The sequence below is a fragment of the Oikopleura dioica genome, chromosome XSR (assembly GCF_907165135.1).
Source record: "Oikopleura dioica chromosome XSR, OKI2018_I68_1.0, whole genome shotgun sequence".
NCBI classification, from domain to species: Eukaryota; Metazoa; Chordata; class Appendicularia; order Copelata; family Oikopleuridae; genus Oikopleura; species Oikopleura dioica.
The window spans coordinates 11,883,349-11,908,889 of record NC_137294.1 but is presented as its reverse complement, the minus strand read 5'-3'; the positions used below and the strand labels follow the sequence as shown (position 1 = coordinate 11,908,889).

The 25,541-nt window shown below is 44.7% G+C and overlaps 8 protein-coding genes across 11 annotated transcripts; all 8 read right to left on the bottom strand.

Moving 5' to 3' along the window:
- Positions 1-150: 150 nt before the first annotated feature.
- Positions 151-16,579, bottom strand: LOC145710462 (uncharacterized). Of its 2 annotated transcripts, XM_081788218.1 has the most exons (4): positions 16,425-16,579; positions 16,105-16,142; positions 454-611; positions 151-340 (listed from the first exon to the last, which is right to left on the bottom strand). In XM_081788218.1, the coding sequence occupies exons 1-4, from the start codon at positions 16,562-16,564 to the stop codon at positions 182-184; spliced, it is 495 nt and encodes a 164-aa protein (XP_081644344.1). In that variant the 5' UTR covers positions 16,565-16,579; the 3' UTR covers positions 151-181. The 2 variants fall into 2 exon arrangements, with proteins under 2 accessions (XP_081644344.1, XP_081644345.1); XM_081788219.1 differs by lacking the exons at positions 16,105-16,142; positions 16,425-16,579 and adding an exon at positions 694-848 and having other exon boundaries at positions 160-340.
- LOC145710453 (uncharacterized) lies at positions 839-2,359 on the bottom strand. Its single transcript, XM_081788209.1, has 3 exons — positions 2,169-2,359; positions 1,458-2,080; positions 839-1,065 (listed from the first exon to the last, which is right to left on the bottom strand). Exons 1-3 carry the CDS (start codon positions 2,344-2,346, stop codon positions 979-981), a joined length of 888 nt encoding a protein of 295 aa, XP_081644335.1. The 5' UTR covers positions 2,347-2,359; the 3' UTR covers positions 839-978.
- LOC145710450 (uncharacterized) lies at positions 2,395-12,765 on the bottom strand. Of its 2 annotated transcripts, none has more exons than XM_081788205.1 (10): positions 12,642-12,765; positions 12,309-12,562; positions 11,971-12,060; positions 5,017-5,225; positions 4,332-4,916; positions 4,118-4,270; positions 3,528-3,779; positions 3,374-3,481; positions 3,153-3,329; positions 2,395-3,038 (listed from the first exon to the last, which is right to left on the bottom strand). In XM_081788205.1, the coding sequence occupies exons 1-10, from the start codon at positions 12,737-12,739 to the stop codon at positions 2,838-2,840; spliced, it is 2,127 nt and encodes a 708-aa protein (XP_081644331.1). In that variant the 5' UTR covers positions 12,740-12,765; the 3' UTR covers positions 2,395-2,837. The 2 variants fall into 2 exon arrangements, with proteins under 2 accessions (XP_081644331.1, XP_081644332.1); XM_081788206.1 differs by having other exon boundaries at positions 12,324-12,562.
- On the bottom strand, positions 12,811-13,588 carry LOC145710463 (uncharacterized). The gene is made up of 4 exons (XM_081788220.1): positions 13,485-13,588; positions 13,294-13,440; positions 13,147-13,245; positions 12,811-13,002 (listed from the first exon to the last, which is right to left on the bottom strand). Exons 1-4 carry the CDS (start codon positions 13,563-13,565, stop codon positions 12,901-12,903), a joined length of 429 nt encoding a protein of 142 aa, XP_081644346.1. The 5' UTR covers positions 13,566-13,588; the 3' UTR covers positions 12,811-12,900.
- LOC145710457 (uncharacterized) lies at positions 13,602-15,533 on the bottom strand. Its single transcript, XM_081788212.1, has 4 exons — positions 15,085-15,533; positions 14,954-15,037; positions 14,164-14,550; positions 13,602-14,111 (listed from the first exon to the last, which is right to left on the bottom strand). Exons 1-4 carry the CDS (start codon positions 15,104-15,106, stop codon positions 13,870-13,872), a joined length of 735 nt encoding a protein of 244 aa, XP_081644338.1. The 5' UTR covers positions 15,107-15,533; the 3' UTR covers positions 13,602-13,869.
- A 1,519-nt stretch (positions 16,580-18,098) lies between the features above and the next one.
- On the bottom strand, positions 18,099-20,301 carry LOC145710458 (proteasome subunit beta type-4-like). Its single transcript, XM_081788213.1, has 5 exons — positions 20,005-20,301; positions 19,681-19,786; positions 19,546-19,636; positions 19,302-19,502; positions 18,099-18,297 (listed from the first exon to the last, which is right to left on the bottom strand). The coding sequence occupies exons 1-5, from the start codon at positions 20,246-20,248 to the stop codon at positions 18,220-18,222; spliced, it is 720 nt and encodes a 239-aa protein (XP_081644339.1). The 5' UTR covers positions 20,249-20,301; the 3' UTR covers positions 18,099-18,219.
- Positions 20,302-20,917: 616 nt separating this feature from the next.
- On the bottom strand, positions 20,918-21,964 carry LOC145710461 (peptidyl-prolyl cis-trans isomerase-like). The gene is made up of 3 exons (XM_081788217.1): positions 21,775-21,964; positions 21,512-21,655; positions 20,918-21,264 (listed from the first exon to the last, which is right to left on the bottom strand). Exons 1-3 carry the CDS (start codon positions 21,961-21,963, stop codon positions 21,103-21,105), a joined length of 495 nt encoding a protein of 164 aa, XP_081644343.1. The 5' UTR covers position 21,964; the 3' UTR covers positions 20,918-21,102.
- A 674-nt stretch (positions 21,965-22,638) lies between these two features.
- LOC145710464 (uncharacterized) lies at positions 22,639-24,380 on the bottom strand. 2 transcript variants are annotated; one of them, XM_081788221.1, is made up of 4 exons: positions 24,260-24,380; positions 23,520-23,711; positions 23,167-23,213; positions 22,653-22,777 (listed from the first exon to the last, which is right to left on the bottom strand). In XM_081788221.1, the coding sequence occupies exons 1-4, from the start codon at positions 24,309-24,311 to the stop codon at positions 22,682-22,684; spliced, it is 387 nt and encodes a 128-aa protein (XP_081644347.1). In that variant the 5' UTR covers positions 24,312-24,380; the 3' UTR covers positions 22,653-22,681. The 2 variants fall into 2 exon arrangements, with proteins under 2 accessions (XP_081644348.1, XP_081644347.1); XM_081788222.1 differs by lacking the exon at positions 23,167-23,213 and having other exon boundaries at positions 22,639-22,777.
- Between the last annotated feature and the right edge of the window lie 1,161 nt (positions 24,381-25,541).

The window sequence follows — 25,541 nt, the reverse complement described above, 5'->3', positions numbered from 1 at the left end:
GTTATTATATCGTGGTGGTTTTATCTTGCATCCACGTAGATGACGAAAACCAAAGAAAATCTTCTAAACTATGTTCAAGAGATCTCCTTTTTCAAATATTTCTTTTTAGTTTGTATTTTGAACTACAGAATCGATAGTCGTGGGAAGAATTGCACTAATAATTTCTTGTTTGTCAAAGAGTTTAGAGTTCATCGTTTCCTCGCTTGATTTTGAGCAGCTCGACGTCGAAGAGAAGGGTGGCGCCGCCGGGGATGACTCCTCCAGCTCCTCGGTCGCCGTAGCCCAAGTGAGGTGGGATCGTCAGTGTTCGCTTTTCGCCGATGCACATGTCCAAAAGGCCCTGAAAATCAATGCTCAACAAAAAGGAAAAGATCTAGTCAAGATTGTCAAGCAAAATTGGGGCGGATTGCAAAAAATTTGAAGAAAAAATTGAAGTTATTGAAGTCGAAGTACCTGGTCCCATCCTTTGATGACCATTCCAGCGCCGAGGGTGAACTGGAAGGGTTGGTTTCTGTCCCGGCTGGAGTCGAACTTCTTTCCGTCGATCAAAGTGCCAGTGTAGTGCATCGAGAGCTTGTCTCCCTTCTGCGACTTGTGCTTGCAGTCAGCTTCTGAGAATTTTAATTAGTACCGTTCCTGCGTTTTGGAATAAATGTAGTCTGCCCGATTAAATTAAGCGTATCAATCACTTACCGGCGATTTCGTGGGTCTTTTCGATCTTGAGCTCGTCAAGAGCGCTGGCTGAACCAAGAACAGCGGCGAAGATCGAGGCAAGCTTCATTTTTTTGTTATTATCTCTAAAATGAGAAAAAACTAGTTGTGGTAATTAGAATTTAAAGAAAAAAGGCGGAAGAGGCAGAAAAAATGGCAAATTCGACGCCAGCGGGAGAGGCGCCATGACACGTTGCACTGACGTTGCGCTGCGTAGCACTTTATGTTTTATTTGGCGCCGACAACAACGAAGAGTGTTTCTGTTTTTCAAAACTTGGGCAACAGGTCTTTGAAAGAAAACGGATTTACAGGGTCGGAGAGCTTCGCCTTTTGGACTATTCTGTGCACGCCAAGCTGAATAATGAAGCGGTCAATTCTAGCTATTCTAAATTAAGGGAGTGAGCATAATGAATCGGGATCTTTCATCTTTATTTTCTTTAGATTTAGGAGGCATATTCTTTATTTATTTCAACAAAAGGAAGTTACAGGTATCGCCTGGGCTCTGGAGCCTGGGTTGAAACCTGAGTCAGGGTCTTGAAAGAGATTGATTAAATATAAATAGTTCTTTACCTGAGGAGATAAAACCTGACTCAGGTTTCTCCACAGGTTGCCGGGCTTGAACTAAAGCCTTGTTTCATTATTTTCGCGAAACAAAATAAGGATGTCACGTTTTTAAGTTAATTCTAGGAGAAAATTCCGATGAAAGATCCCGGTTTCTTATGACGATCCCCTTAGATCTCTCTTACCGAGCCAATAATTAAGGTCAGGGCGCCCGTTAAATGGCCTCTGCTCTTGGTGACTAAACTGGCGGCGAAGAGGGAGTATCCCATAATTTGAATTGTGGAATATGCCTTGACGGCGATTGTCAGTTGTTCAAACTGCTTCGTATCGTTTACAAAGGGCATCGTATAATTTTCCGGCAGCGAAAGACCCAGGAAGTTTTCTAGCGGCGCTACTCCTTCCTTGATGTTGTAAATTAGCAGTTTCTCCTTTGGCACCGTTCGAATGACGTATTCGTTCCAATTCAAGTAGACTTGTTCCATTTGCTCGTCCGTCATTTCCCAAGTCGGCCTCACTTCTACTTTCTTTTCCGAAATCGAGTTTCCTTTTTCGATCACCACTTTCCAGAAATAGTTGTGAAAGCGCTGCATGTTGCACTGAGCCATATCAGAAATCGGCTTCTCGCTCATCAAACAAATATTCGTCCAGAACGGCAGTTCGCAAATTTTTGCAACAGTGGCTCTCCACGACTTTACCCAAACTTGTGGATTGTCTCGGACGCCCAGTATTACTTTAGCATCGGGATGCTTTTCCATCGTTTCTTCGAATAAGGCGATGAACGGAAGATCCAATCCGGAGTTGTAGCTTTCTAAAAAGAAGGGTTGGATTACTGGAGTTAATTTAGGGAGAAGAGAATGAGCTATGATCTGGGGTCGGCGAAAATGGTGGAAATTTACCTAGAAGATGATCGACTGGCTGATAGTCCTGTGATTCAAAGACTGATTCCCAAATCGACCTGTGCCCGTGCAAGATGCATTCCTGCATGTGATAACAGGGACCAAAGCCGTTGTCGTCAAGAAATTTCCGCGTTGACATGGTTCCAGTTCGACACAATCCAGCGCCGATGATTTTCATTTCGATGAAATTTCTGAAACAATATTTTTCATCTTTTTATGAAAAAAATTGACAAAAACAGCATTTTGTCGATTGGCAGTAAAATCAGCAGAGAAAGGAGTGAATACTCAGAAGAAAATAAAATGAATAACATTTTTGAGAATAACTTGGCTCGGCAACCTGTGTTGAAAACCTGAGGTAGGCTCCTGCTTGACCTTAAAGCTCCTTCAGGACCCTGACTCAGGGTATCTACACAAGCTGGCGAGCTCTGATAAACAAGGAGTAGTTAAAAATGGAGATTTTGAAGAGTTTTTGATGATTAAAAAAGGGAGGAATAAATACATAAGCGAGATTGAGTTTTCAAAAATATGACTTCCAATGAAATTTTCAATCAGTTTGATTTATCAATTACAGGTGGGCTATTTGAAAAAGCCTGTTTCATAAAAAATATCCGTGAAAGACTAAAAATTGGACTTTTGGGATTTCAATGCAAAAAATAGGGACAAAAACGGCTAGTTGTTGAGCATTTGATTGAGATAAGTGCTGCCCAGGATGGAGTGAAAATTGTTGTAGTTAAAAGGCGGCTGTTGGGGCCCCCCATTTGGGTCTGGGTTTTGTCCGGCGAAGGGTTGAAAGGGCGGGAAAATAGGGCCCGAGGCGTGTGGATGAGCAGAAGTCGAGGGCTCTCCTTGGACATCGTCTTCGATGGGAACTTTTGACGGGTTTAGAACGGAATTTCAAAGAATTTCTCAGAATTATTACCCAAGAAAATACACGAAAACTCGTTTGAAACAGTAATCAAGGAAGATTCTAAACCCGAATGTCGCGATCGAAATCGGCTCAGGCTCGTAAGTGGGCAGCTTTTGCCTGCTTTGCCCGTCCTTCTTGAGTTGGTCCTTTCTGTTGACTCCGTTGGCGCTGCGGTTCGCCCTCGGCGTCCGCACTTTTCCCGGGTTTTCTTCGTGCAGCTTCATGTGCCTCTTGTAGTGCGTTCCGTGGATGAACTGAACAGACCTCTAGCATCAATCCTATCTGTCTTTTCTTTTACCTGTTGGCCGCAGAGCTCACAGGCGAATTTACGCGGCGCCCCGTGCTCTCGACATAAATGTGGTTGGATGTTTTTGCGATGGTGGAACTTTGCTGGGCACAATGGACACTAGAATGACAGTTTTATAAGGAAGAGTTTGTTTCTTTTCGGTCACCTTGTACTTAGGCTCTCCATGAACAGTTTCAATGTGTTTTCTGAGCGACATCTTTCGCGTGTAAACTTTTCCACAGAACTCGCATGCCAAGTTGCCGATGCCGTTTTCTTCGTCTTCCTCTTTCTTCTTCTTTGCGCGGTGTTGCTTGGTGTGATGGTAGAGGGCGAACTGAGAAGTGAAGGACTCGCCACAAGTTTCGCAGACATTGATTGTCCCCTCGTCATAGTGGTACTTGTGCCAATGCTGCTGACGCTAGAAAAGGATAATGGTAAGGAGGGAACTTGATAAAACATGATTATTTCTGACCATTTTCAACCCTCTTTTCATTTCATTTTGTCGATCCCAACTGTTCCTCTCCGATCTTGAATTTAGACGATATTTCTTGACCAGTGTTTTTGGAACATATAAATGGCTCATTCAATTTTTATGTCTTACAGATGAATTTTGAAATGAAGCTTTTATAAAGAAAATACTTTGATGATTTTTTTTCTTGAGTGAATTTTTTTTGAAAAAAAAATCAACAGAGCATGTTTTTCATCTCCAGCAGAGAAGAAAGGGATGAAATAAAGGTGTCACTATGCTGAACTTACTCCGAATTGGGTGCGAGAGACTTGGTCGCAAACTCGGCATGGGAAGACGAAGCGCGGGTGCACGACCTTCATGTGATTCCAGACGCCCAAGAAGCTAGTGAAAATACTATGGCAGTTTTCTTCCGAGCAGGGGTACGTCTGTTCCTTCGCACTTTTCGTTGGATGAAAAAATGAAATAAAAAACTGTGAAAGTAATTCTAATAAATCCATTCCTGAAATTTTTTTCGCGTTCAACAATTTCTGCGTGCCACTGAGCGTGATCTCTATACGCTTCAAAGGACAAAAGTGGCTCGGGACACTTGGTGCAGATGTAACGCGTCTTTCCGTCGACGACTTTAGTCTTGGCGTTTTTGTATTTGAGCAGCATTTCGGCGTCGTACTCGCTCTGCAGCGCGGTGACGTCCTTTTCTCCGTGCACCTGCATCATGTGTTCCCGGAAGAGCACGTCGTAGTCTTTTTGCGGAATGTCGAGCAGCGGTTCGCTGTTTCCGCATTTGCCGCAACTCGTGGCGATTTTCTCCAGAAGCTCTGTTTTCAACTTTGCCGTCATGTTTTTAATTTGGGGAAGGCGCATTCGCTGCTCTGAGGCTTCTTTTGCTTCTTTTTCCAGCGATTTCTTTCGTTTTTTCTCCGCCTTTTCGTACTGCTTCTGGATGAGTTCCATTTCGTTGTCTTCGTCGATCATCGGAGTGTTGATGTAAGTGACCTCGTTGCCGTCAGTGTAGTCCAAGCCAACGGCTTCATCCACAGCGCTTACTGGTTTGACCAGAGAGTTTAAAGAGGGAGCGTTTCTGATTACCTTAAGAAACTTTTTGACGGACTATCGAGAGATAAATGAGAAGCTGCTTGTTAAACTAACGAATATTCAATAGAATCAAAGGATATCTAGTATGACTTACCGGTGTCTTCATCTTTTTAGAAACCTTGGCAGATCCATCTTTGCGTCGTTTTCTTAACCTCGGCCGTTGATTTTCGTCCAAGTAAGTTTCGTCTTCGGACTCATCGCCAGAAAAGTTGTTTACCACAAAACTGGAGTACTCGTTTTCGTGTTCGAAGTTGATTTCTTCGATGTCGGCTGGTTCTTCTTTCAAAGTGACAACTACGACTTTAATGGGTTCAGAGCGGCTAGTCCGTTATGTAACTCAGTGTGCCTCGGGCTGCGCGGAGGCGGACGATTTTCGCTCGACTCTGCGCCCGGCGCAAATTTCAACATTCAGTGTCCTGCCATTCTCGGCGAAAGCCGCTTTGCATTTTTATGATCGAGCGCCAAATACATAGAGAAAAACTCCATCTACTGTGTCTTCACTGAGTTTATTCTAGAGTAGTCGTAGCAGGAATTCGTAGCAACGAGGCACAAAAAGAACATGGCCTCATCGTTGACCATAGTCGTACCCTTGGACAGTAGCTTCTCAAGAATTACTGGCCAGGGATACTCTCGGACTCCGTTGAGAACCCAGTAACTGGTGTGCAGAAGAGCCGAGTGCTCGAATTTCCCTCTACGACACTCGGTATTGTATTTCCTATGTTTATTTTTACTTTTTCGTTATTTTTTTATGTTATTTTTACGTTAACTCTGTCGGTCAAGGTATGAGCCGAGCGGCGCGACTTCGCCCCTCGTCATAATTTTTCCTAGTTCTAGCTCCCAGCCCTTATTATCACGCGGTCTAGGGGGATGGTCCTGGGCGGCCAATGAGAACGCCGTTTTCCCCGGAAACTGCTGGTCAGTTTTCGAGGCAACGGATGCTTCCAAGGTCGAAAACATAATAACATGTCCGCAGTAACGGACTTTGCGCACAATCTCCTGCGAACCTGTTGATGAGAACGACAACAGTCGATCGCGGTTGTAGATCAAGTCAGTGTAACGGAATCCGGACAAGCCGTTGCGCACTAGACTTAGGCTAGCCCCATATCAGATTTTCAAATTTTATTTTCGCGCATTTTTCAACGAAAGATTTTCGTTGTAAGATTCCGAAAGGTTTCTTATCCCAAGTCTCAATCAAACCTTGATAGTGTAGCACTCCTAGAATCTCCATCTTTCAGCAATGACTACGACAATGGAGGAACTAAAAGCCAAGATTCTTGTGGCTCAGACTAAACTCGATACCTACACTGATCGCCCTCCCACCACGGATGCCCAGATTCAGGCAAAAGCTGACCTCGAGAAGGAGATCGCCGATGCCAAAGCTGAACTCGTCCAACTTGTTATGAGCGCCGGTCCAGCTACTTCCGCCAGCTCGGGTTCTTCGGACATGATTCATTTAGAAGGCCAACTTTTGTGCCAACACTTGCAATCACTGCCCAAGTTTACCGGTGCCAGTGCCGAAGATGCTAGCACGTTCATCAACAAAGTAAGAGCGATTATCCAGTCATGCCGAACTCTCGACTTTGAACGCATCTACGCTTCCATTAAGCCTAAGTTATCGGCTAATGTTTTGAAGACGCTAGAACTTGCTTCAATTAAGAGTGAAAGCGACCTCATCAAGTGCATCCAAACCAATTATGGCAATGCGAGCAACGTTTTTCAACGCTTGGAAACATGGCAGAACCGACCGAAGCCATTTAATAAGTCGTTCTCGACCTTCCATGCCGAGTGCGTTGCCCAGCTAGAGCCGATCATCCAAGGTTACGAGGAACTGATCAAAGCGAACAAGATCAAAGCTGACCCTACGCTTACTTCCTACACTCCGACATTTCATGATGCTTTTAATCTCCTCGTCACGATGAAGACCTTGCACTCGATCCGCCAGGAGTCGGCCGAGTTGTACAGCTCCATCGTGATCGAGTTGAGTACGTTCTCATCCCCGGACCAGCTTGCTGCGAGAGCTCAGGCACTCAGCGTCCAGACTACTTTCTCCTCGTGCAACGCCGCCGAGTCGAGACGCCCTGGAAACCAGTCTAACAAGAAGGGAAACAATTCCAGCGCGAAGAACGACAAGCGCGACGATGACGATCGTCACAACAACGCTCAGTCGAACAATAATCAGAATCAATCCAATAATAACCGACGTCGCCGCCGTAATGGCAATAACAATGGTGGCCACGCTGGCAACGGCAATGGTCACAACGGCGATAACCGCCAAAACAACGGGAACAATCGTTCCAACAACGGTGGTAGCGCGGGCAATGGGAACAACGGCGCCAAGGGTAACCCAAACAATCAGTCTATGTACAGGCGCCACGATGGCCCTAATTTCCCTCCTCAAATGCGTCGATACCAATCAAACCCTGCCTATGGTCAGCAAGTCTACGGCGTCAACGCCGCCGAGTCGGCCGATTGCGCGCCGCCGCAGGGATACGAGCACTTTGAAAGTCCGTATAATCCTAACGCAGCCCCTTTCGTGCCACACAATCAGATGTACAATTACAACAACGCATCTTACTACGCTGACCCTCACCCCGAGTATTCTTCAAAAAACTAATTGGCTCCGGCGGAACATCTGATTTCGTCGGACTTTCTCTTGCCAAAGCTGCTAAGCTGCCCGTCTGCGGTGGCTCCTTTTTTAAACATTGTTCGGCCAACAGCGAAGCCGTCTACCTTCCTGTGGAGTTCATTCAACGCCATAAATTTTCTGGTCTTTGGGTCCCGTGCTTGTACGATACTGGCAGCTTCGGAAGCCTAATTTCTGAGCGTGCAGCACGCGATCTCAACCTCAAAATTGAGCCGACTTCACAGAAAGTAAGGGGGATCGGTGCTGACAATCGCTGTATTGGCGTTATCAACACCAGCATTCGCATTGGCCCACACGCAATGTTCCCAACTACCAGGTGGTTTGTACTTCCGTCAAATACGATGCAAATCCCGGCTATAATTGGTAGACATCCTCTTTTCGACCGCTGCGGAGAAATCGTTCAAGTACTTGGGGATCGAAAATTACTGTTACGTGCTTACCACGGAAACACCTTAGCTAAGATTCCATATGTGAATAACCCCAAGTACGAGAGTTTCTTCCAGTGCTTCGATTCTGGCAAAACCTACGCTGCTTACGAGTCCGTCACTGCTGTCGATCTCGTCGAGATCGTCAAGAAGGAAATCGGTGCCAACATCCACATCGGCGACAATCCCAGCAGAGCTCAGCGAGTCGCGCAGATCGTCCTTGACAGACGCGCAGCTTATTCAACTCCTTCTCGCCCTGTTGGCAAATTCAAAAGCTATGTGGCTGATATTGATACCGTGCCTGGAAAAACGAAGCACGTCCCTCAATTCCGAGTAGCGCAACGCCATGTACCTGCGATAACAGCTGAGTTTGAGAAGCTCAAGGCCCTGACTGTTCTAGTTCCAAGCGATAACACGTGCGGCTGGAACACGCCAGTGGGAGGTGTTCTCAAGAGCGACGGTTCAACAAGATTAATCCTCAATCTCAACCTCACTGTTAACAAACTATTAGTTAACAACGACACGTTCATGATTCCATCCATCGACGCTGAAGCCGAGATCCCTCCGGGCATGATATTCTTTGGCACGATCGATATTTCGAAAGGCTTCTGGAATATCGCTGTTCGAGAGGAAGATCAGGTCAAGCTAACCGTGACTTGGAATAATGAAACTCTCAAATTTACGCGGTTGCCCTTCGGGCTCCGCACTTCCGGTCACATTTTTTCTCGCGCTATTGCATTTGCTCTTCGTGGCATGAAATACCGTGAAAACATCAAAGTGTATGTGGACGATATCCTCATATTCGCTTCTGACTTCGATACCTACTGCGAAACACTGATCGAGCTCCTGGACAAAATACACGAATACGGTTTTGTCGCTGGAGGCAAGAAAACGTTTCTGCTTTATGATGAGGTAAAATGGTTGGGCCGCATTGTCAACACTCATGGAACGACTGTCGATCCCGACAACGCCGCCGCTATCCTCAAGATGACCCCTCCGACTGATTACAAAGGGCTTCAAAGCCTTATTGGCCTCTGTAATTGGATTCGTAACTACTGTTCTGTCAAGCCGATGGACAATGTCGCTTCTGAGTCATTCAGCGACATAATGAAGCCAATTACCGGATTGCTGAAAACGAATCGCCCCAAGTCAAAATTTACGTGGTCATCGGAAGCGTCAAAGGCGTTCAACAAGTTAAAACAGAAACTTGCATCGCCAGCGACTCTATGGTTCCCGGACTTCAACCTTCCCTTCTGCTTGGTAACAGATGCTAGCTCAGCTGCCGCCGGCTGGGCCCTGCTCCAAGTCGTAGATGGAAAATCGAGAATCGTCCGAATCGGCTCAAAAACACTCACAGACACTCAACGACGGTACTCTGCCACAGAGCGAGAAGCCCTCGGAGTTGTTCTAGCTGTTACCGATTGCCGTGTTTACCTCACTGGTCGCCGTTTTATCATTAAAAGCGACCATAAAGCCCTCAGTTTTATTGACGCGAAGACAAGTAAGAACGACAAGCTCGCCCGATGGTGGGCCTTCCTCTCACAGTTCGACTTTTGCGTTCAATACCTCGAAGGAGAGAAGAATTCCTTGGCTGACTATTACAGTCGCCCGTCAAACGAAAGTACTCTTCGCCCGACTTTCAACGGTGAATCGATTCCAGCCGGTCAATTCCACGATTTCCACGGGTTTCGGATTTATGTTCCATCCTGGATCGATCTCTCCAAACAGCCGAAAGTACAGTTTGACGCCAACGAATTATCGATGTCTAACGGAAGTGACCTTGTTGCCCACGTGTGCGACAAAGTCCCGATCGAGAGTTCACTGTGTCAAAAGACGAGTATCACATCAGAACAGTATGCCTGCGAGCCGATCAAAGACGCGATGGATGCGCTGAGACACTCCAAAGCATTTCAATCTGACTCGAAATGCGAAGAATCGGCCTATCTTGCCCGCGAATTTCGTCATCTTAGCTTATGTGAAGATACTGGTGCCTTGCTCCATCAAAAACGCATGTACATTCCCGCCTCTCTCCGTCCAGACGTGTTACGATCATATCATGATAACTGTAATCACGCTGGAGGCAAGAGAATGCTCGAGAAAATGTCGCATATGACTTGGCCCAGTCTCGCAACTGATGTGACTAACTACGTCAAATCCTGCCCTTGCCATCATGTAAGTGGTCAACGTGGACGTCATCAAGACCCCGGTTTCCGCCCTACTGTCAAAGGCGAACGGCCCTTTCAGCGTTGCCACGTGGATTTTATTGAGCTTCCGGTCAGCCGATCAGGCCTCCGGTACGCCGTCACGATCCTCTGCACTTTCACGAAATACCTTATTGTCGTTCCTACCCGTCGCTGTCGCGCGGTGGACGCAGTAAAGGCAATTACTGAAAATCTACTCGACGTTTATCCCCAGCCAGAAATCCTGTCGACCGACCGCGGCACGCACTTTACGAGTCAGCTCAATGCCGAATTTGCACTCGCGAATAAGTTGAAATGGCGATTTCACTGCGCATATAGACCTCAATCTTGCTCACTCCTCGAGTCTCGTCACCGAGAGCTGAAAAATGCTGTCTTTATCATGGCGCATTCACTCTCGGTTGACTGGCCGGTTGTGCTCAAAAGAGTCGTCTTTATCATGAATGCAATGCCCAACAAGAGCACTCGCGTGTCGCCTCACGAAGCCGTTTTTGGTACTCCCCGCAGCTCTCTGATTTCGATAGAATGACTGAGATGCCGTCGGGCGTAAATATCCCTGATTTCCTCAAGCAGCGAAGAAGAGTTACGAAGCTACTCTACGATAAAATGTCTATTTGTCAGCAGCACGCTGACGAATCTGTGCTCCGGAACCGTCCAAGAATCACCCCTGAACCGTTAGAACCTGGCGACGAAATTCTGATCAAGCGCGAAAACTCGACAGTCGCGAAGTCGTCCAAATGTCGCTGGCTTGGCCCGTATTACGTGCAAGCTTCGAACGGATTCGTTGTCCAGGCCTCTGACGAGGAAGGTAATTCGGATTGGTTCCATCGGTCCTCTTGTATCAAAAAGATCAAGCGGTTCCCACATCTTGGTCCAATTCCATATTTCCCTGCCCTCAATATTCCGCTGCCAAAAACCACGCCCAGCCCTCCAAAAGTCCAATTCCGCTCGTGGACCCTCCTCCTGATAACCTCAGAATTGATCCGGAGGCAGTGCGCCCTGAAAATGTTACTCCGCCACCTCCCGATCAAGAGGAAACGATTTACTTTGACTGTGAGGATCCTGCGAATACGACAGTACCGCCCGCTGATTCTACTCAGAATACCGTTTCGCCGGCCGAAAACCGTCATCCTGAACCCTCACAGTCACCCCTGACAGTTCCTGCAGATATCGGAAATTCTAGCGCACCGTCAGAACCAGCACCTGGTCCTGCGCGCGTTGTGCGCTCCTACAAAATCCCAGACTTCCAGCCCCCTATGCTACTCGGCCCGTCACGCGAAATCAGCTTTTGAAGCAAGCCCAGGCAAAAGACCGCTCGGAAAAACAGGCCCAAGAAACCCAGGACCAAAAAGTGGCCCAGGAACTTGCGGACCAAAAACTTGCCCAGGCATAATGGCATAGTAATTCTATAACGCGCCGGAAGGCATAATGGGTTCAGAGCGGCTAGTCCGTTATGTAACTCAGTGTGCCTCGGGCTGCGCGGAGGCGGACGATTTTCGCTCGACTCTGCGCCCGGCGCAAATTTCAACATTCAGTGTCCTGCCATTCTCGGCGAAAGCCGCTTTGCATTTTTATGATCGAGCGCCAAATACATAGAGAAAAACTCCATCTACTGTGTCTTCACTGAGTTTATTCTAGAGTAGTCGTAGCAGGAATTCGTAGCAACGAGGCACAAAAAGAACATGGCCTCATCGTTGACCATAGTCGTACCCTTGGACAGTAGCTTCTCAAGAATTACTGGCCAGGGATACTCTCGGACTCCGTTGAGAACCCAGTAACTTCTTCTTCGGAAGGATCGCAAGAGGAAACGTCGCATTTTCCAAGTGGCTTGAAGACGTTCATTTTTGTTAGCTTCGCGAAGAGGAGGTAAGCTGAAGAAAAAGGATGTTAATTTTCCGCTTCTTTTGAGAGAGAGAGTGCACCTTTTTATGTGGCTTATAGGGTTTTTCAGCGAATCAAAGACCAGTATTCTTTGCTTAGCAAGTTAGAAACGACCAACCCCACAGAACATCCCCACTAACCCCACAAAACTTCTGATATGCTAAAGCAAAGAAAAGTGCTCTCTGATTGGCTGAAAAGCCCCATAAACCCCACCTAGAGTGATGAATACGATAACTACCTTTTTCCCTAATACCTTGAATGCGACTCCAAGTCGTCACTGAATGTCCTACATCTTCAGTGACGCTGTATTCTTTAAGAAACGCGAGAATGTCGTGATCTTCCACGAGTACCTCATTGAACACATCCATCGGAGTCATGCCCATTTTGGAGCTGGCAACGAGCATGGCGACGATTTGACGACCAGCCCTCGTTTTGTAGATCACCTGGTCTCCCACGTCGTTGCTTTCTTCCTCGAAACAGAACTCCAGGGATCTGTTACATGGTTTCAACAAATCAGTCAACAAAGTATTGATTTCTTTGAGCTAATTCATAAGTTTAGGATGAACCCTGCCTTTGAACACCTGCGCCAACGTCATACTCAACCACTCGCCATTCTTTTTCTCGACTGGCATGGCGTTCCGACTTCGACTTTCTGCAAAAAGTATCCATTAGACTTAAGTCTTCTTTACAAAGGTCAAATGCTCAAGCCTGATGGAATCATTGCTCAAAGAAAGGAAGTGTTTTTATATTCCGTGACGGTGAGATATTTTATTCACACCAATAAATAATTTGGTCGATTTTTTGGTACAGAAGAGAACTTTGAACTTGATTTATTGCCAGAGTCGGTATTTGGTCTTGAGCGCCTTGATTTCGTCCTCGGACATTTCAGCGAGCTGCTCGGCCCACCAGGCCTTGAGGTAAGGCTTGGCTTCCTAAAAGAGCGCTAGAAATCGGAAACCAAAAGAAGAGACTTCTTATCACCCAGAATTCTTGACAGAGGTAATTCAATCGAATATGTGTTGGAAGAATTCTGTATAAGCCGCAAGCGGCTTCTCCATTGATCAAGGATTCCTTACCTCGTAGCTGCTGAGTCCGAGTTCTTCCATGACGATTTTCTCGACTGGGTGAGAGCCGAAAGCGGCGTCAGAGACCTGGGGTGGGTTTTCCCAAGGGTACTGAAAGTAAAATCATAAATGAACTGATTGGAAGGATAAGGTAATTACAGTAGGGGCTCCAGCGGGAAGAGCAGTTGGGGGAGAAGCACCGAAGAGCTGGGCGACGATGATGGCGGCCAGACCGCCCATGAGAACGAAGATGACCTGCTCAAGAGCGGGCTCCATTTTCAGCCACTGCTGGATGCTCATTTCTGCCTAGAAACGGAGTTATTCAAAGATAATTTTACCATGAAACTGACCTTCTCACCAGCGTATCGAACAGACAAGGTCTGTCGGGGGACGACTCGAGCAGAAGTTCGGAGGATAGCACGGGAGAACATTCTTCAAAATAACCAAATTAATTAGAGGCCTTCTATCAGGATTTAAGCAAATATGATGCGAGTACTCTTTGTCACAGCCAGTCAGAGACCCTCTACGCCCCATAAAAGGTAGGAGCTTTTTGCTCCTGGGGTTGATAAATAGGGTTTTGCTTGGCTTTGATTGATTGAAACAAAGAATACTCGTACCTTATTCGTTGATAACCCTATTCAAACAGAAAGTAGCATAGTGAGGCAGCATTTTGAATTACAGCAGTGATTTTGATTGAAGCGGAACTTTTAGCGGAGTTTTGTGAAATTTTGTGATTTATTCGATTTCTTCTCGTTCTGTTTTGACGATAGGATGTTTCTCGGTTTTGGCCTTCGAGCTTGAAACGACTGGAAGACTGCGTCGATAAAACATGAGTCCCTCATCGCACATTGATTTGTGAATCTCTTTCAGGGTCGTTCCAGTTTCTTTGTGCGGTATCATCGGATCTTCGATGCTCGGGTCGGCTTTGTACTTCTCGTGCCAGTGCTTGGTCACGAACTGGATCACCTTCCCTCGATCTTCAAAAACAGAACGATGAAAGAAGCTGTCTTCCTTGCTTTTATAACTTACAGCTTCCAATGTGCATCTTCGTCAGAAGCTCGCGATTTTCATCCTCGCAAGTTATCGCCTGTTCTTTGCAGAGGTCGCAAAACACGTGATACTCGCAGCAGTTCGTTTGGCAGGTGGCGGCTTTGAAGCATTTCGCGCAGCGAAGTGGGTATTTGTGAAGAGTCAGTTTCGCGTTCTCGATGAACAGGATGGCATCACTCTCCGCCTCCGAAATCATTCGGCGGTGATTTGAATCGTCGAACTGGCTTTTTAGGACGGTCTCGGTGGCATTTTTCTGGCTTTTGAGATGATCCAGTGGCTGTTTGTCGGACGCGGATATTGTTGAAGAAGGGAAGAGTTGAGTGAGGAAGTTTTTGTCTCCAAGCGTGATTTTGGTCTTCTCAAGTCCTAGAATTAGCTTAGGCTTGGGGTTTCATTAGGAAAATTTATCTATTACTTGCTGAGAGTTAGAAAACGGACTTATGATTGGCTATAAAGACCCCATCCCCACAGTGCATAGTAAGCCTTCCATATTCTATTTAATGGATGAAGGGGTTTCTAAAGTAAGATATGGAGTTCTATGGGTGCTTCTAGCAAATAAGAGCCGAAAATTCTTCGTCTCACCCATGAAAAGCCCATTAACCCCATATCAGAACGGAACGTTGATCACTAAATCAACCTGCACTCTACGACAGGGGGTTCTGATAGGATTGCAGATCATCATACGGTATTCGTACCCCTCAAAAACCACACCCCAGTCTATTGAGTACATATTCTAATGACAATCTAAGATATAGCAGGGGCTTCTTACCTAATATTTCTAGTTGAGATGATGGAATTGTCGTTTCAGCAGTTTGCTTTGCTTTTTTATTCTGACTGAGGCAGACGCACAGTTCTAGAAATACGCATACTATCGAGCATTTGCTGGAAAAGGAAACTTACTGTCACAACTGGGATGTGTCATTCTCCAGCAAAGCCTGCATTACTGCAGCGAATTCGGAAGAAGGGAAAACTCAACGCATTGGAAGCAAATTCTCTTTTTCAATCCGCCAGGCGGGATTTTTAAAACCACTGCGCCTTGATTTTCGACAATTTTCTCTTCCATGCGTCACGAAAACGAATGATTCAAAAAAGGTCAAAGTTCACTCTTTCAAAGAGGAAAGACGCCTTCCTAATTGTGCTCTGCGGAAGGATCGCTCGGGCTTGCGGAATCGGACTGGTCTTTTCTTCTTGTCTCCTCGGTTGCTTTTCGCCATGATTGTAATCTTCTCGGCCAGGTTTTGACGAGAGCTTTTAGTTCCCAAATCCGCGAGTATCGCAAGATCCAGTTGAAAGAGCAATCGGATAAAATCTGACCTGAGTTACTGACTTTGTAAGGAAGGTACTTAGAGTTCTTTTTCTTGGGTAAATATAGGACAGGATGGTCTGTCATTCACTCATATAGAGAATCAGTAACTCCTTTTCCTATCGGGTGTATCGGAGTTTTTTCGACCAAGAGCTTCTCCAATTCGCGCAATTCAATAATTCCCCGTTCTTTATCCTTGAAATTCGCCTCGTTCAAAAGCAAACTCGTGTACTTAAAGAAATCGCAAGGCTTTAATTTTTCACCCATTTTTTTCTGAAAAATAAAACTTGATTCTTCTTTTCCTATTTATCCATGTTCGAGTGAAAAAAAAAGAAGAAAGGCAGTCAATGTGAAAAATATTTTGTTTTGAGTGAAGTGAGTGATCCTGAGGTGAATTTTCAAATATGAATGATTTTCGATTTCTTCTATTTCTCTAGGAAATCGGAGTCGTAGCCGCTCTCTCTTGGAATATTGATCTTGACTCCTGTTGTGACCGGCTTTCGGCAAGGCAAGCAATCGCGATTCAGATTCGATGAATTTCTAACTGCGTCATCGTAAATCTCCTTAATGTCGACGTACGGGGACTTGCTCATTGTGCGTCCCTCCTTCTCATGTACCCACAATTTCGTCGACGCCATCATCATTTTCGTTCGACCTTAAATTTAAGAATAAATTAAAGAATAATTGGGTGATTATCAAAATTGTCGAGAAGCCGCTTGCGTCTTCGAGAAAACGAAATAGAAATCGACCATCGCGCGGCTTTTCTTTTGAACAGCTAGAGGCCGCAAGCGGCTACTCGAATTTCTTGAGCTCCTAGAAATTCTAGCTTAGAATATAAAGCCGCGCACGCCAGGATTCATTTTCGTTTTCTCGAAGCCGAAGCGGCTTCTCGAATGATTTGTGACTACTAGAGACAACTCCAACTTTGATAACTTACAGTCGTTGACGTCTTTCTTGGAAACTAAATCCCGGTCGTCGCAAGAAACAGTGAGAACTCTCTGATCCTCGTATCGGCAAGAATCGCAGTAGAGGTGGAACTCGCAGCAGTTGACCTGGCAGTTGGCGCGTTTGAAGCATTTTGCGCAGCGCGGTGTATTGTGCTTTTCCAGTTTGAGCTTTGCTTGCACCATTTTCGAATTGAAGACCGCCTGGATCAGCTCTGGCTTCGGCGCGTTTCTCGGAAGCCCGTTTGGCAAAATCTCCGGCGTTTCGTCTTTAAGTGTACTCGCAGCTTGGCATGCTTTCTCATTCGCTATTCTTTCTGATTCGGCAGTTTTCGCAGGACTTGGCAGTGGCTTGATTTTTAGCTTGTTCTTCGAAATAAACATAAATAGCTTCTTCAGGAAGTCTGTGTCTGCCATTGTCAGTGAGTTCTCAAGACCTAAAATATCAATTTTTGAATGAGATTTCCACTTGTAATCTAAGTTTTGGATAAAGAAAAGGTTACATGGAGCGATTCAACTAATCAAAAGTCAGAGTTCATTGTCTCGACCAATCAAAATCCAGGATTCTTTGTTTGGACCCTGACTCAGGCTTTCTACACAGGTTGCCGAGCCCAGAGAAACACTATGCGAGTCTGGAACCAATAAAAATTGGGTGCCCCGATTTCTTACCTAAGATTTTCATCAAGGACTTGGGAACATCCGCCTTGGCTCGCTGCTCCTCTCTCTTTCTACTTCTGTAACAAACGCAGCCGGCTAGAATTGAACCATCTAACGAAGAAAAAACAGAACTCGCTTACAGTCGCACTTGAGATGATACTTCCTCCAGCAGAGTTTGCACTCGAGGAGTATCTTCGGCGACGTCGAAAATTCACAGCATCTGTAGCAAATCCTCCTTTTCAAGCCACCAGGCGGCGGCGAAATCAAAATTTTCACCCCGTTTTCGCACAGTAGTTCTTTCCTGCGTCATCAAAAATGAAGGTCCGCATTTTTATTGTCTTTGGAAGACGCGTTCCTACTTGATTTCTGGAAAGTGATCGTTCCAGCCTCCTCAGACTCAAAGAACCTTTCTCTTGCTCTCCGGATAAACTCTGAACTTTTTCGAACGCCTCTCTTTCCAGATGATTAGCCACAATATCTGCCATATCTAATTTGAAGATCATCTGGATGTATTCTTTTCACAGTTTTCAAAATAAAGGAACACACAGTTTTACTTTTTTCCTAAAGTCATAATCGATATCCTTATGACAGCCTTATTTTATTCGACCAAAAGTTAATTTCTCTTAGAGACATAGACTATGTATCATTAGGATTCTCCAAGAGCCGCTAGCAGCTACGAGCGTGGATACATCCTGTCCAGAAAAGCTAAGTCAGGGTCATCAAAGCACAAATCCAAAGCCGCGAAGCTGCTTTGCGAGAATAGAAATAGATTGAGATGGTACTGCCAGCTTCATTTCTTATGTTTCAACTGTTTCCTTTAGGATCGCATCCGATTTCCTCCTGTAAAACTTTGAGCAGCGACTGTAAGTCAATCAGTCCGTCCTCTGAGTTCGCCTCTTCCTGCACCACAAACGTAAAATACTTGAAGAAATAGTACGGCTTCATTTGTGGCGCTTTTCTCTCTACAAAGAAAAAAAAAAGAGATTGATTTTTTTTTTTTTTTTGCTTTTTGAAATTTCGGCAATATTTATTTTCAAAATTGAACAAAATCGAACAGAGATTTCCAGTTTTCAGAATACATGTAAAGAGCTAGAGATGAAAAGTAGTGAGAGCGCTGGTTGGGTTTTGGAATTACTCGTAGCCAACGATCAGTTTGGCGATTTCCCAGTTTGTCGCGAGTTCTCGGGAAGCTTCGATGGTTGATCCGGTCTGAAAGGGGGAATTTTTAGTTGTTCATTGGGGAGTTTGGACTTCTAAAGGATATTTATTCTTTGATTTCGATGAAATCGATGGGCCCTGAATTATGAGTAGCTGATTGCTGCTTTTTATGGTTGTTTCTATGGTTGCTTTTTTCTGATAAGATCTCTAAAACTAGCTCAAGCATGAAAAGTCCCGTATAAAGAGGGAACTGAGGAATAGTTGTCAGCTTTTAAAATGAGACATTAAACATAACACCGGAACATGAGTCCAAAGCACGACGAAAAACAGAGTCAAAAATTAGCTTTGGCTGTTTTTAAACTGCCACTATGAAAAACTACTGTGTCTATACCACTGTAATTGGAAAGTATAATTAGTTATCGTGTTCAAAATGAATCGAGAAGAATGCTAGAATAGCAAACAGGGCAGCTAAGTCGAGAATATTGTTTTAATAAAATAGCTTCTATTATTCTGTTTATTTCAATAAAAATTAATCTTATATTTTGATCAAAAATGAAAAAAGAAAGATCTTCTTTTAATAAAATTGATGGGCCATAAATTATGAGCAATTTGGGTCGTTAATGGTTCGATTTTGAAGATCTATAAAAATTATGCTTGCTCAATCGAGCATTAAATTTTGGAGGTATAAAAAGGAGGACTGGAAGTTAGCGATCATATTTTAAAATGAGACAGTATTAATTGGAATTGATAAGAAGCATGAGAATAATTCGACCTAGCCGTTAACAACTGGATTATATACTTTTTGTATCAGCTGTTTCAAGTTTCCACAAAATTAATAGAGAATTTTAGTTCAAAATGAGGCAATAGGATGAACATCCATCGGATTTTCTCGACAGGCTATTAAAATACCAATATTATTTCCCTGAAAAAGAAATTCTGTAATTACAATGTCTGCAAAAAATAATACGATATCAATTTCAAAATGAAGTTCATAATGGCTGACCTCTCATTAATGTTCTCTTTTACCATTCTCTTCAAAAAAAAAGTTGTGTTACCTTTTCTGTAGTTCCAATGCTCCACTTGTTGTAAGTAGTCTTGTCTCTGTAGTAAAGAACCTTGAGCGCGCGCTCGAGGATCTCGGTCGCCTGCTGCTTAGTCGGCCGTCCTTCGATCTTCTCCAATTCTCGTTCCATCAAAGGGTGCACCAGGAAGCCGCCGAAGCCAGTTCCGATCAAGTGGCTTTCGAAAACAGTTCCCTAAATTCAAAATTGGCCTTTTTCTCGTCACTTTCTTTTGCACCTTTGAGTCGATTTGGCCCATGAATGGCTTGTCTGTTGCCTTGTCGTATCCTGCAACGACGATTCGGTTCCAGAGCGGGTTGCCCTTCGATCTAACAGTTTTTGGTCAAAAGAGTTGTGCAAAATAAGGGCTTACCGTCGATTGTACATGATTCGACCCATGAGATTGAAATATTCAGAGGGTCCCAATTCATAGCCGTCGTTTCTCATGTCGTTTTCTCGCTGCTCGTCTTCCAGAATTTCTTAAAGAAGGGTCATACACTGTACAATGTCTCCGAGAGTTAAGCTAGTGACACCCTTAACTTTCACATTGAAAATGAAGTTCAGGCACTTGATAATGATATCCACTTTATTTTGAGTTGAAAAATAAGGGTGTCACTACGTAGAGTCGATAAGAAAAAACATCTTGAAAATCTGAACTCTTTATGTCCTATTAGCCTTTTCTCTCATAAAAACTTACCTTCGATGTACTGGAAGTCGGCGACGTCGCCAGTGTAGGTGATGAGAACGTTTTCGTTGACTTTCAAGATCCTGTCGATGTCTCGGAAGCGGTGGAGGCCGCCGTAGGCGCCGAGTCTGTCGCCAGCTAGAAGAACGCCACCATCAAACATGATTCCAAGTATCGATCCTCCGGTAACAGAAGGAGAAAGCGTTCGCGTCGAAGGCTCCATGCCAGAATGAACGCTATAAGCAGAAGCCAACATTCGAACTCGTGTATCTTGACTGTCTTAAAAGAAGCAACGGATCACTACCAAAAAAGGGGACAATTGGAATTCAAGTTTTTGAAATGATTGAAAAACTGACATAAAAGCAACAAGGAGGGAGCGATTCTAGAGAAAACAACAAGCTCGAAATCATGAAGTCAAAGAAGAATAATTCGAGAAGCCGCTTGCGGCTTCGAGTTTTTAGAATGAAAAAGCCGCAGAAAGCGCGGCTGCAATTTTATTTTCTCAAAGCCGCGTGCGGCTTCTAGAGAACCCGATTAATGCTTACAGTGGCGTTTGCGGTTGCCTCCCTATCCAAACGCGTCTAGAGAGGGAGGCAACGCGGGACGATTTCTGGTTCGATTTAATGCGCCCTTCTAGAAAAAGAGCGTCTGGATAGGGAGGCAACGAGGGACGCTCCAACAGGGAGGCAACCGCAAACGCCACTGTAATGTAGAAAGTGATACCCTTATTTCTCGTCTTCAAGATTGATTTCAGGCAAAAATAAGGGTGTCACGACCTAAATTATAAGTGCGACTCTTCTTGCTCGAGGCCGCAAGCGGCTTCTCGATTTTAGACAACGGTTGAAACCGACGACGATTCCTGCTTTTTCGAAGTGACTGTAACTCTGTTCTCATCTCTGCTAGTAAAAAGACACAGACGCGGGAGTAAGGGGAAGACTTGTATTTTGGCAGCGATCAAAATTTACCTACTTGAACGTTGAGAACAACAAAATTGGACTAAAGTAGTTGAGCTGGCAGAAAACAACTAAGTGGTACATGTTCGGGGCAATGGGGAGAATGATTCGATTTCAGGGACGATCACGGGCGACTCTGGGGCGCGGGACGGGCGATTTAGAGCTGGCCGCAGTCGGCGATGACGACCTTCTGGCGGGTGGAGCCGGACTGGCTGCCGACGGACTCGATCTTCTTGACGACGTCCATGCCCTCAACGACGGAGCCGAAGACGACGTGCTTGCCGTCGAGCCAGGCGGTTTGGACGGTGCAGAGGAAGAACTGAAAAAGAAATGTTAGACGGGTTAAATATTTCAAGATATGTTAGAACTTATCCAATTCGCCCATTACCAAAAAACCTGGGTCACGATTCGAATGACCTAATTGCAAGCCGTGTAACGGCTTTCGCAAAAATGAAGCCGCACAGCGGCTTCGAAAGTACTTAGGAGTTGATAAGAATGGTATTTGTGCCAAATCCTAACTCAGGTTTTCTACGCAGGTTTTCTCGCAATAAGAACTGGTTGTGTACCTGGGAGCCGTTGGTGTTGGGACCAGCGTTGGCCATGGAGAGGATTCCGGGGCCGGTGTGTCGGAGCTGGAAGTTCTCGTCCTGGAATTTGTTGCCGTAGATCGATTTGCCTCCGGTGCCGTTGTGGTTGGTGAAGTCACCGCCCTAGAAAGCGGTTAGGAATGGATGAAAAGAGGTTTGTAAATAAACGACGTTTTACTAGCGACAAAATTGAACTATTTTTTCAATTTGTCGCTTGAAAAGTATCGTTTGAGTAAAATTACCTGGCACATGAACTGGGGAATGACTCGGTGGAAGGAGCTGCCCTTGTAGCCAAAGCCCTTCTCGCCGGTGCAGAGAGCTCGGAAGTTCTCGGCAGTTCGGGGAACGACGTCGCTTCGGAGCTCCATGACGATTCGGCCGGCTGCGGTGCCGCCAATGCTCATGTCAAAGTAAACTCGTGGAAGCGCCATTCTAAAATAAAAAGAATTTGTTAGAAAAGTTTTTTGAATAAGGAGTCTCAGGTAAAGGCAGAAGATGGTTTTCATGAGCTCGAAAACCTGTGTAGAATACCTGATTCAGGGTTTTAAAAAATCTTTGACATAAAGCCGCGTAGCGGCTTTTTTCTAAAGAAGGATTTTGCGGATTCTACAGTTTTTTCCTTCGAATTCTTTCAGGACATTTACTCAGGATCTCTACACAGGTTTCGGAGCACAGGAACTCTCTGAATGTCGCAGAAAAGGAGCTTTTCTCTCTGAATTTTACGATTCTGGCGATTCTTAAAAAGCGACTGAAACCGTCACTGAAATCGAGGAAGGACGACGGCGAATCAGTGCGATCGGCCGCCCACGCCTCCCGATGACGTAACAGCGCGGCGCCAAGTTCAAAAAACTCACCGCGCCAGTACGGGAAATATACTTTTTTCTCACTCAGACTGCGACTCCCACTGTTAGTTTCACAAGTTTTAAAAGTGGGAGTCTTTCGCGCTTTTCTCTTTCTCGTTTTGTTAAAAACAGGAAGAAGCAATTGGCCTGAACGCGGGGCAAAATGGCGCCACTTTTTGATCACTCTTTTTTTTTGGGAATTTTCCGCTTTTCCGCGGCTTTTTATTTCGTAATTACTGTCACTTGATCGATTCTTTGAGGGTTGAACTCTTGTTTTTTATTTTATTTTTCAAGATTTAAATTTTAATCAAATTTTTTTAATTTTGCATTTTCTTCTGATTTCAGCCGAGTTTGGGAATAAAGTGAACTGGGTAGTATTTCGGGCAGAATTCATCCCAAGTTCCTGAATGCAAATTTTAAACTGAAATTTTAAGCTTACTGTTAGTTTTGTCGACTTTAGTCTTATTCGACTAAGTGGAAGATTTAGCTAGAATCTGGGGTCGGCGACCCATCTTTCAAAGATGAGAATGATTCGAAAGATGGGTTAGGGGAAAGATGGGTTTTCGTCTTTTTTCCCTCACCCATCTTTCGGTCTGAATGATGGGAAAGATGGGTTTTCAAAAGATGCGAAAGATGGATTTCGCCAGTGAAAGAAAAATACACTCCTAGCTTATTTTCCATTCCCATCTTTGGGACCCATCTTTCCCATCATTCCAATCTTTCGGAAAACCCATCTTTCCCTTTCCCATCTTTTCTTTGAAAGATGGGTTGCCGACCCCAAGGGTAATAAACCATCGTTTTGAGCGATCTTGACAGCATCTTTGACGACCTCATACTGACTAATCAAAAGTTATATTAATTCTCAAAAGCAGAAGCCTGGATTTTACGGCTTGAAACACTCATTTCGAGCTTGACTTTTACTCTTTAAAAGCGACGTATACAAACAATCGTTAATTTAGTCGTAAATTTAGTCGGAAAAATCATACGAAATCGAAAAACCGCTTGCGGGGTCGACTAAAAGGAGATGTTAGCCGCCTTGTTGTTTCGATTTCGCTCTCTTTTTTTTCGACTAAATTTAGGTAATTCTAGCTAAATCTCCAACTAAGTCGACTCTACTCGACTACATTCATATTTCGCCCGATTACCGTCGACGCAGGTCTCGTGATCTGGCGACCAGACAGTCCCTTCCTCGCAGTAGCATCCCCAAGTGCAGTCCGGGAAGTCGTCCGGGTGAGCGAAGTCCTCCAATTTAAACGGCTCGGGACACTTTTCCTGGCCACAGGACTCGCCGCAGAAACGACACGAGTAGCGACGATTTCCGTTGCAGGCGATGTTTGCTGAAATTCAATTTCAAATCTACTCGAGAAGCCGCGTGCGGCTTTGACTAAAAAAAATGAGCCGCGCGAAGGCAGTCTTTGTTGTCTTTCATGCTCAAAGCCGCAAGCAGCTTCTCGATGACAGTAGTTTGTTGGTAAAATTGACACTTTGTGCAGACTTTTTTATTTTGAGAGTTTGCACAAAGAGAGTCGAGTATTTAGGGGTTCTATTTGTTCATCGGAGTAAACATCAAGAATCCCAATTTTCTCAAGTGTTGATTTTTTGGCCAGAAGAAAGTTCAAAGCTTTAGCTCCTCTGAATCTTCCCCGATCCCAAAAGCCGCTAACGGGTTCGAGCGAAAATAATAATAAAAAGCCGCGGCTTATATTTTTCGTCTCGAAGCCGCGAGCGGCTTCTTGATTCCAGAGAGGATTCCGGCCTCCAAAGAAACTAAAGCTTTGAACTTTCTCCTGGCCATATTAAATAAGAGTATCACTATCTTATCGGAACGGGTAGGGACCCTTCCCGGTAGGCTTAAGTCCCTCCATCCCCTTATTACAAGTCTTACCGTAAGGATAAGCAGCGGCAAAAGCAACAAAAATCGCTGGGAAAAGTCTCATTTTACTCTCGTTCTAGTTTTTTCTTCTTTTGCCGAGTGTTGGTTCTTTTATTGACGAGGTCAGATTTTCTCCATTCCAAATTGGTAAATAACAACACCACGATTTTCAAATTTGAATTTGAATTATTCAAATCGCAAACTTTCAACTCCATCAGTTCAAACAAGGGATTAGAATCAGACCAATTACTGTGATGAAGAAATAAACAATCGGCCGAGGAAGAAGTTGATTTCGTCGGTTTTGGAATCAAGGAAGAGTGGCGCGGGACTTGAGATTTTCGACCTTTAAAATTTGCCTTGGAAAAAAATGGTACTTCAGCTGCGTAAAAACGCGGCGTTCTTTGATCTCGAAAAGGTTAAATCTTCAATTGAATGGTTCACTTCTGTGGGACAATTCTGCTATTTGAAAATGAATAAATTACAAGAACAAATTTCTGTTCTCTTTACTTTCGAATGTGAGAAATGAAAAAAGTATTCATCTGAACCCACCAGTTGCAAGATTCTCAATCGATATTTTGTTTGGCTCATCCATTGCCTTGGGAAGCGCCGATAGAAATCCTCATTATTACCCTTATCACTTCCGCCCACCGCTTTAAAGTGGCGCTGATATCCTCATAACTTATGAGTCATAAGTGTTGGATCAAGATGATTCCAAAAGATGACTCATCGCGCTCTCCAGCGCCAACGCACCTGCCAGATTCTCAAACAATGACTCACGACGATGGCAGCAACGAGTCACTCAACCGCGACATCTTCTCCATACCCCTAGCATTTACCGACTATATAAACAGACCTGTTACAATATCTCTCCATCACTAAACCATCAAAAAAACCATCAACAGTCTTTTTACTACTACAACAACCAACAACTCAGCATCGAGTTACGCAGCAACAACAACTACATCAGCAGCAGCAGCAACGGTAGCAACGGCTGGGGTCAGCAACCTAAGTAGAAAATCTGAGTCAGGATCTGGAAGAGCATAAATGGAAAGACGCGTAGCGGCTTTTTTAAAAAGAATATTTATATGGTTTATTTGCGAAGCCGCTTTGCGGCTTCGTTTCTAAATAAGCCGCTACGCGGCTTTTCACTTTAGCTACTTCAGAGCCTGACTCAGGTAGAAAAAAGGGGCGAAAATAATTCGTTTTTATTGAACCTTGGCGCCCTCCCCTTTTCTCGGCTCATCCCTTTTCCCTCTTTGGAATGATTCATCCCTTTTTCTTTTCCCTTTTTGAT

Bases quoted from the DNA above. Each gene is read 5' to 3' on its own strand.
- LOC145710453 (XM_081788209.1), bottom strand. From the start codon at position 2,346: ATGAAAATCATCGGCGCTGGATTGTGTCGAACTGGAACCATGTCAACG. The intron at 2,081-2,168 runs GTAAATTTCCAC...CCTTCTTTTTAG, and splicing joins GCCAGTCGATCATCTTCTAG to AAAGCTACAACTCCGGATTG. The intron at 1,066-1,457 runs GTAAGAGAGATC...TTCATTATTCAG, and splicing joins TGACCTTAATTATTGGCTCG to CTTGGCGTGCACAGAATAGT.
- LOC145710450 (XM_081788205.1), bottom strand. From the start codon at position 12,739: ATGGATACTTTTTGCAGAAAGTCGAAGTCGGAACGCCATGCCAGTCGA. The intron at 12,563-12,641 runs GCAGGGTTCATC...ACCATGTAACAG, and splicing joins GTTGGCGCAGGTGTTCAAAG to ATCCCTGGAGTTCTGTTTCG. The intron at 3,039-3,152 runs GCGACATTCGGG...AACCCGTCAAAA, and splicing joins AGCCTGAGCCGATTTCGATC to GTTCCCATCGAAGACGATGT.
- LOC145710463 (XM_081788220.1), bottom strand. From the start codon at position 13,565: ATGTTCTCCCGTGCTATCCTCCGAACTTCTGCTCGAGTCGTCCCCCGA. The intron at 13,441-13,484 runs GTCAGTTTCATG...CTCCGTTTCTAG, and splicing joins TTCGATACGCTGGTGAGAAG to GCAGAAATGAGCATCCAGCA. The intron at 13,003-13,146 runs GTAAGGAATCCT...GCGCTCTTTTAG, and splicing joins TCGGACTCAGCAGCTACGAG to GAAGCCAAGCCTTACCTCAA.
- LOC145710457 (XM_081788212.1), bottom strand. From the start codon at position 15,106: ATGACACATCCCAGTTGTGACA. The intron at 14,551-14,953 runs GTAAGAAGCCCC...AGCTAATTCTAG, and splicing joins ATCTCAACTAGAAATATTAG to GACTTGAGAAGACCAAAATC. The intron at 14,112-14,163 runs GTAAGTTATAAA...CTGTTTTTGAAG, and splicing joins GAAGATGCACATTGGAAGCT to ATCGAGGGAAGGTGATCCAG.
- LOC145710462 (XM_081788218.1), bottom strand. From the start codon at position 16,564: ATGCTTCAAACGCGCCAACTGCCAGGTCAACTGCTGCGAGTTCCACCT. The intron at 16,143-16,424 runs GTAAGTTATCAA...CTTAAATTTAAG, and splicing joins CAAGAAAGACGTCAACGACT to GTCGAACGAAAATGATGATG. The intron at 612-16,104 runs GTACATGAGAAG...TAAAATTCTCAG, and splicing joins TGGCGTCGACGAAATTGTGG to AAGCTGACTGCAAGCACAAG.
- LOC145710458 (XM_081788213.1), bottom strand. From the start codon at position 20,248: ATGTTGGCTTCTGCTTATAGCGTTCATTCTGGCATGGAGCCTTCGACG. The intron at 19,787-20,004 runs GTAAGTTTTTAT...CCCTTCTTTAAG, and splicing joins CGACTTCCAGTACATCGAAG to AAATTCTGGAAGACGAGCAG. The intron at 19,637-19,680 runs GTAAGCCCTTAT...AAAAACTGTTAG, and splicing joins CGAATCATGTACAATCGACG to ATCGAAGGGCAACCCGCTCT.
- LOC145710461 (XM_081788217.1), bottom strand. From the start codon at position 21,963: ATGGCGCTTCCACGAGTTTACTTTGACATGAGCATTGGCGGCACCGCA. The intron at 21,656-21,774 runs GTAATTTTACTC...ACCGCTTTCTAG, and splicing joins TTCCCCAGTTCATGTGCCAG to GGCGGTGACTTCACCAACCA. The intron at 21,265-21,511 runs GTACACAACCAG...TTTCTTTTTCAG, and splicing joins CCAACACCAACGGCTCCCAG to TTCTTCCTCTGCACCGTCCA.
- LOC145710464 (XM_081788221.1), bottom strand. From the start codon at position 24,311: ATGAGACTTTTCCCAGCGATTTTTGTTGCTTTTGCCGCTGCTTATCCT. The intron at 23,214-23,519 runs GTAATCGGGCGA...ACTTTTGATTAG, and splicing joins TCACGAGACCTGCGTCGACG to TCAGTATGAGGTCGTCAAAG. The intron at 22,778-23,166 runs GTTTATTACCCT...ATTTGCATTCAG, and splicing joins CAAGATCGCTCAAAACGATG to GAACTTGGGATGAATTCTGC.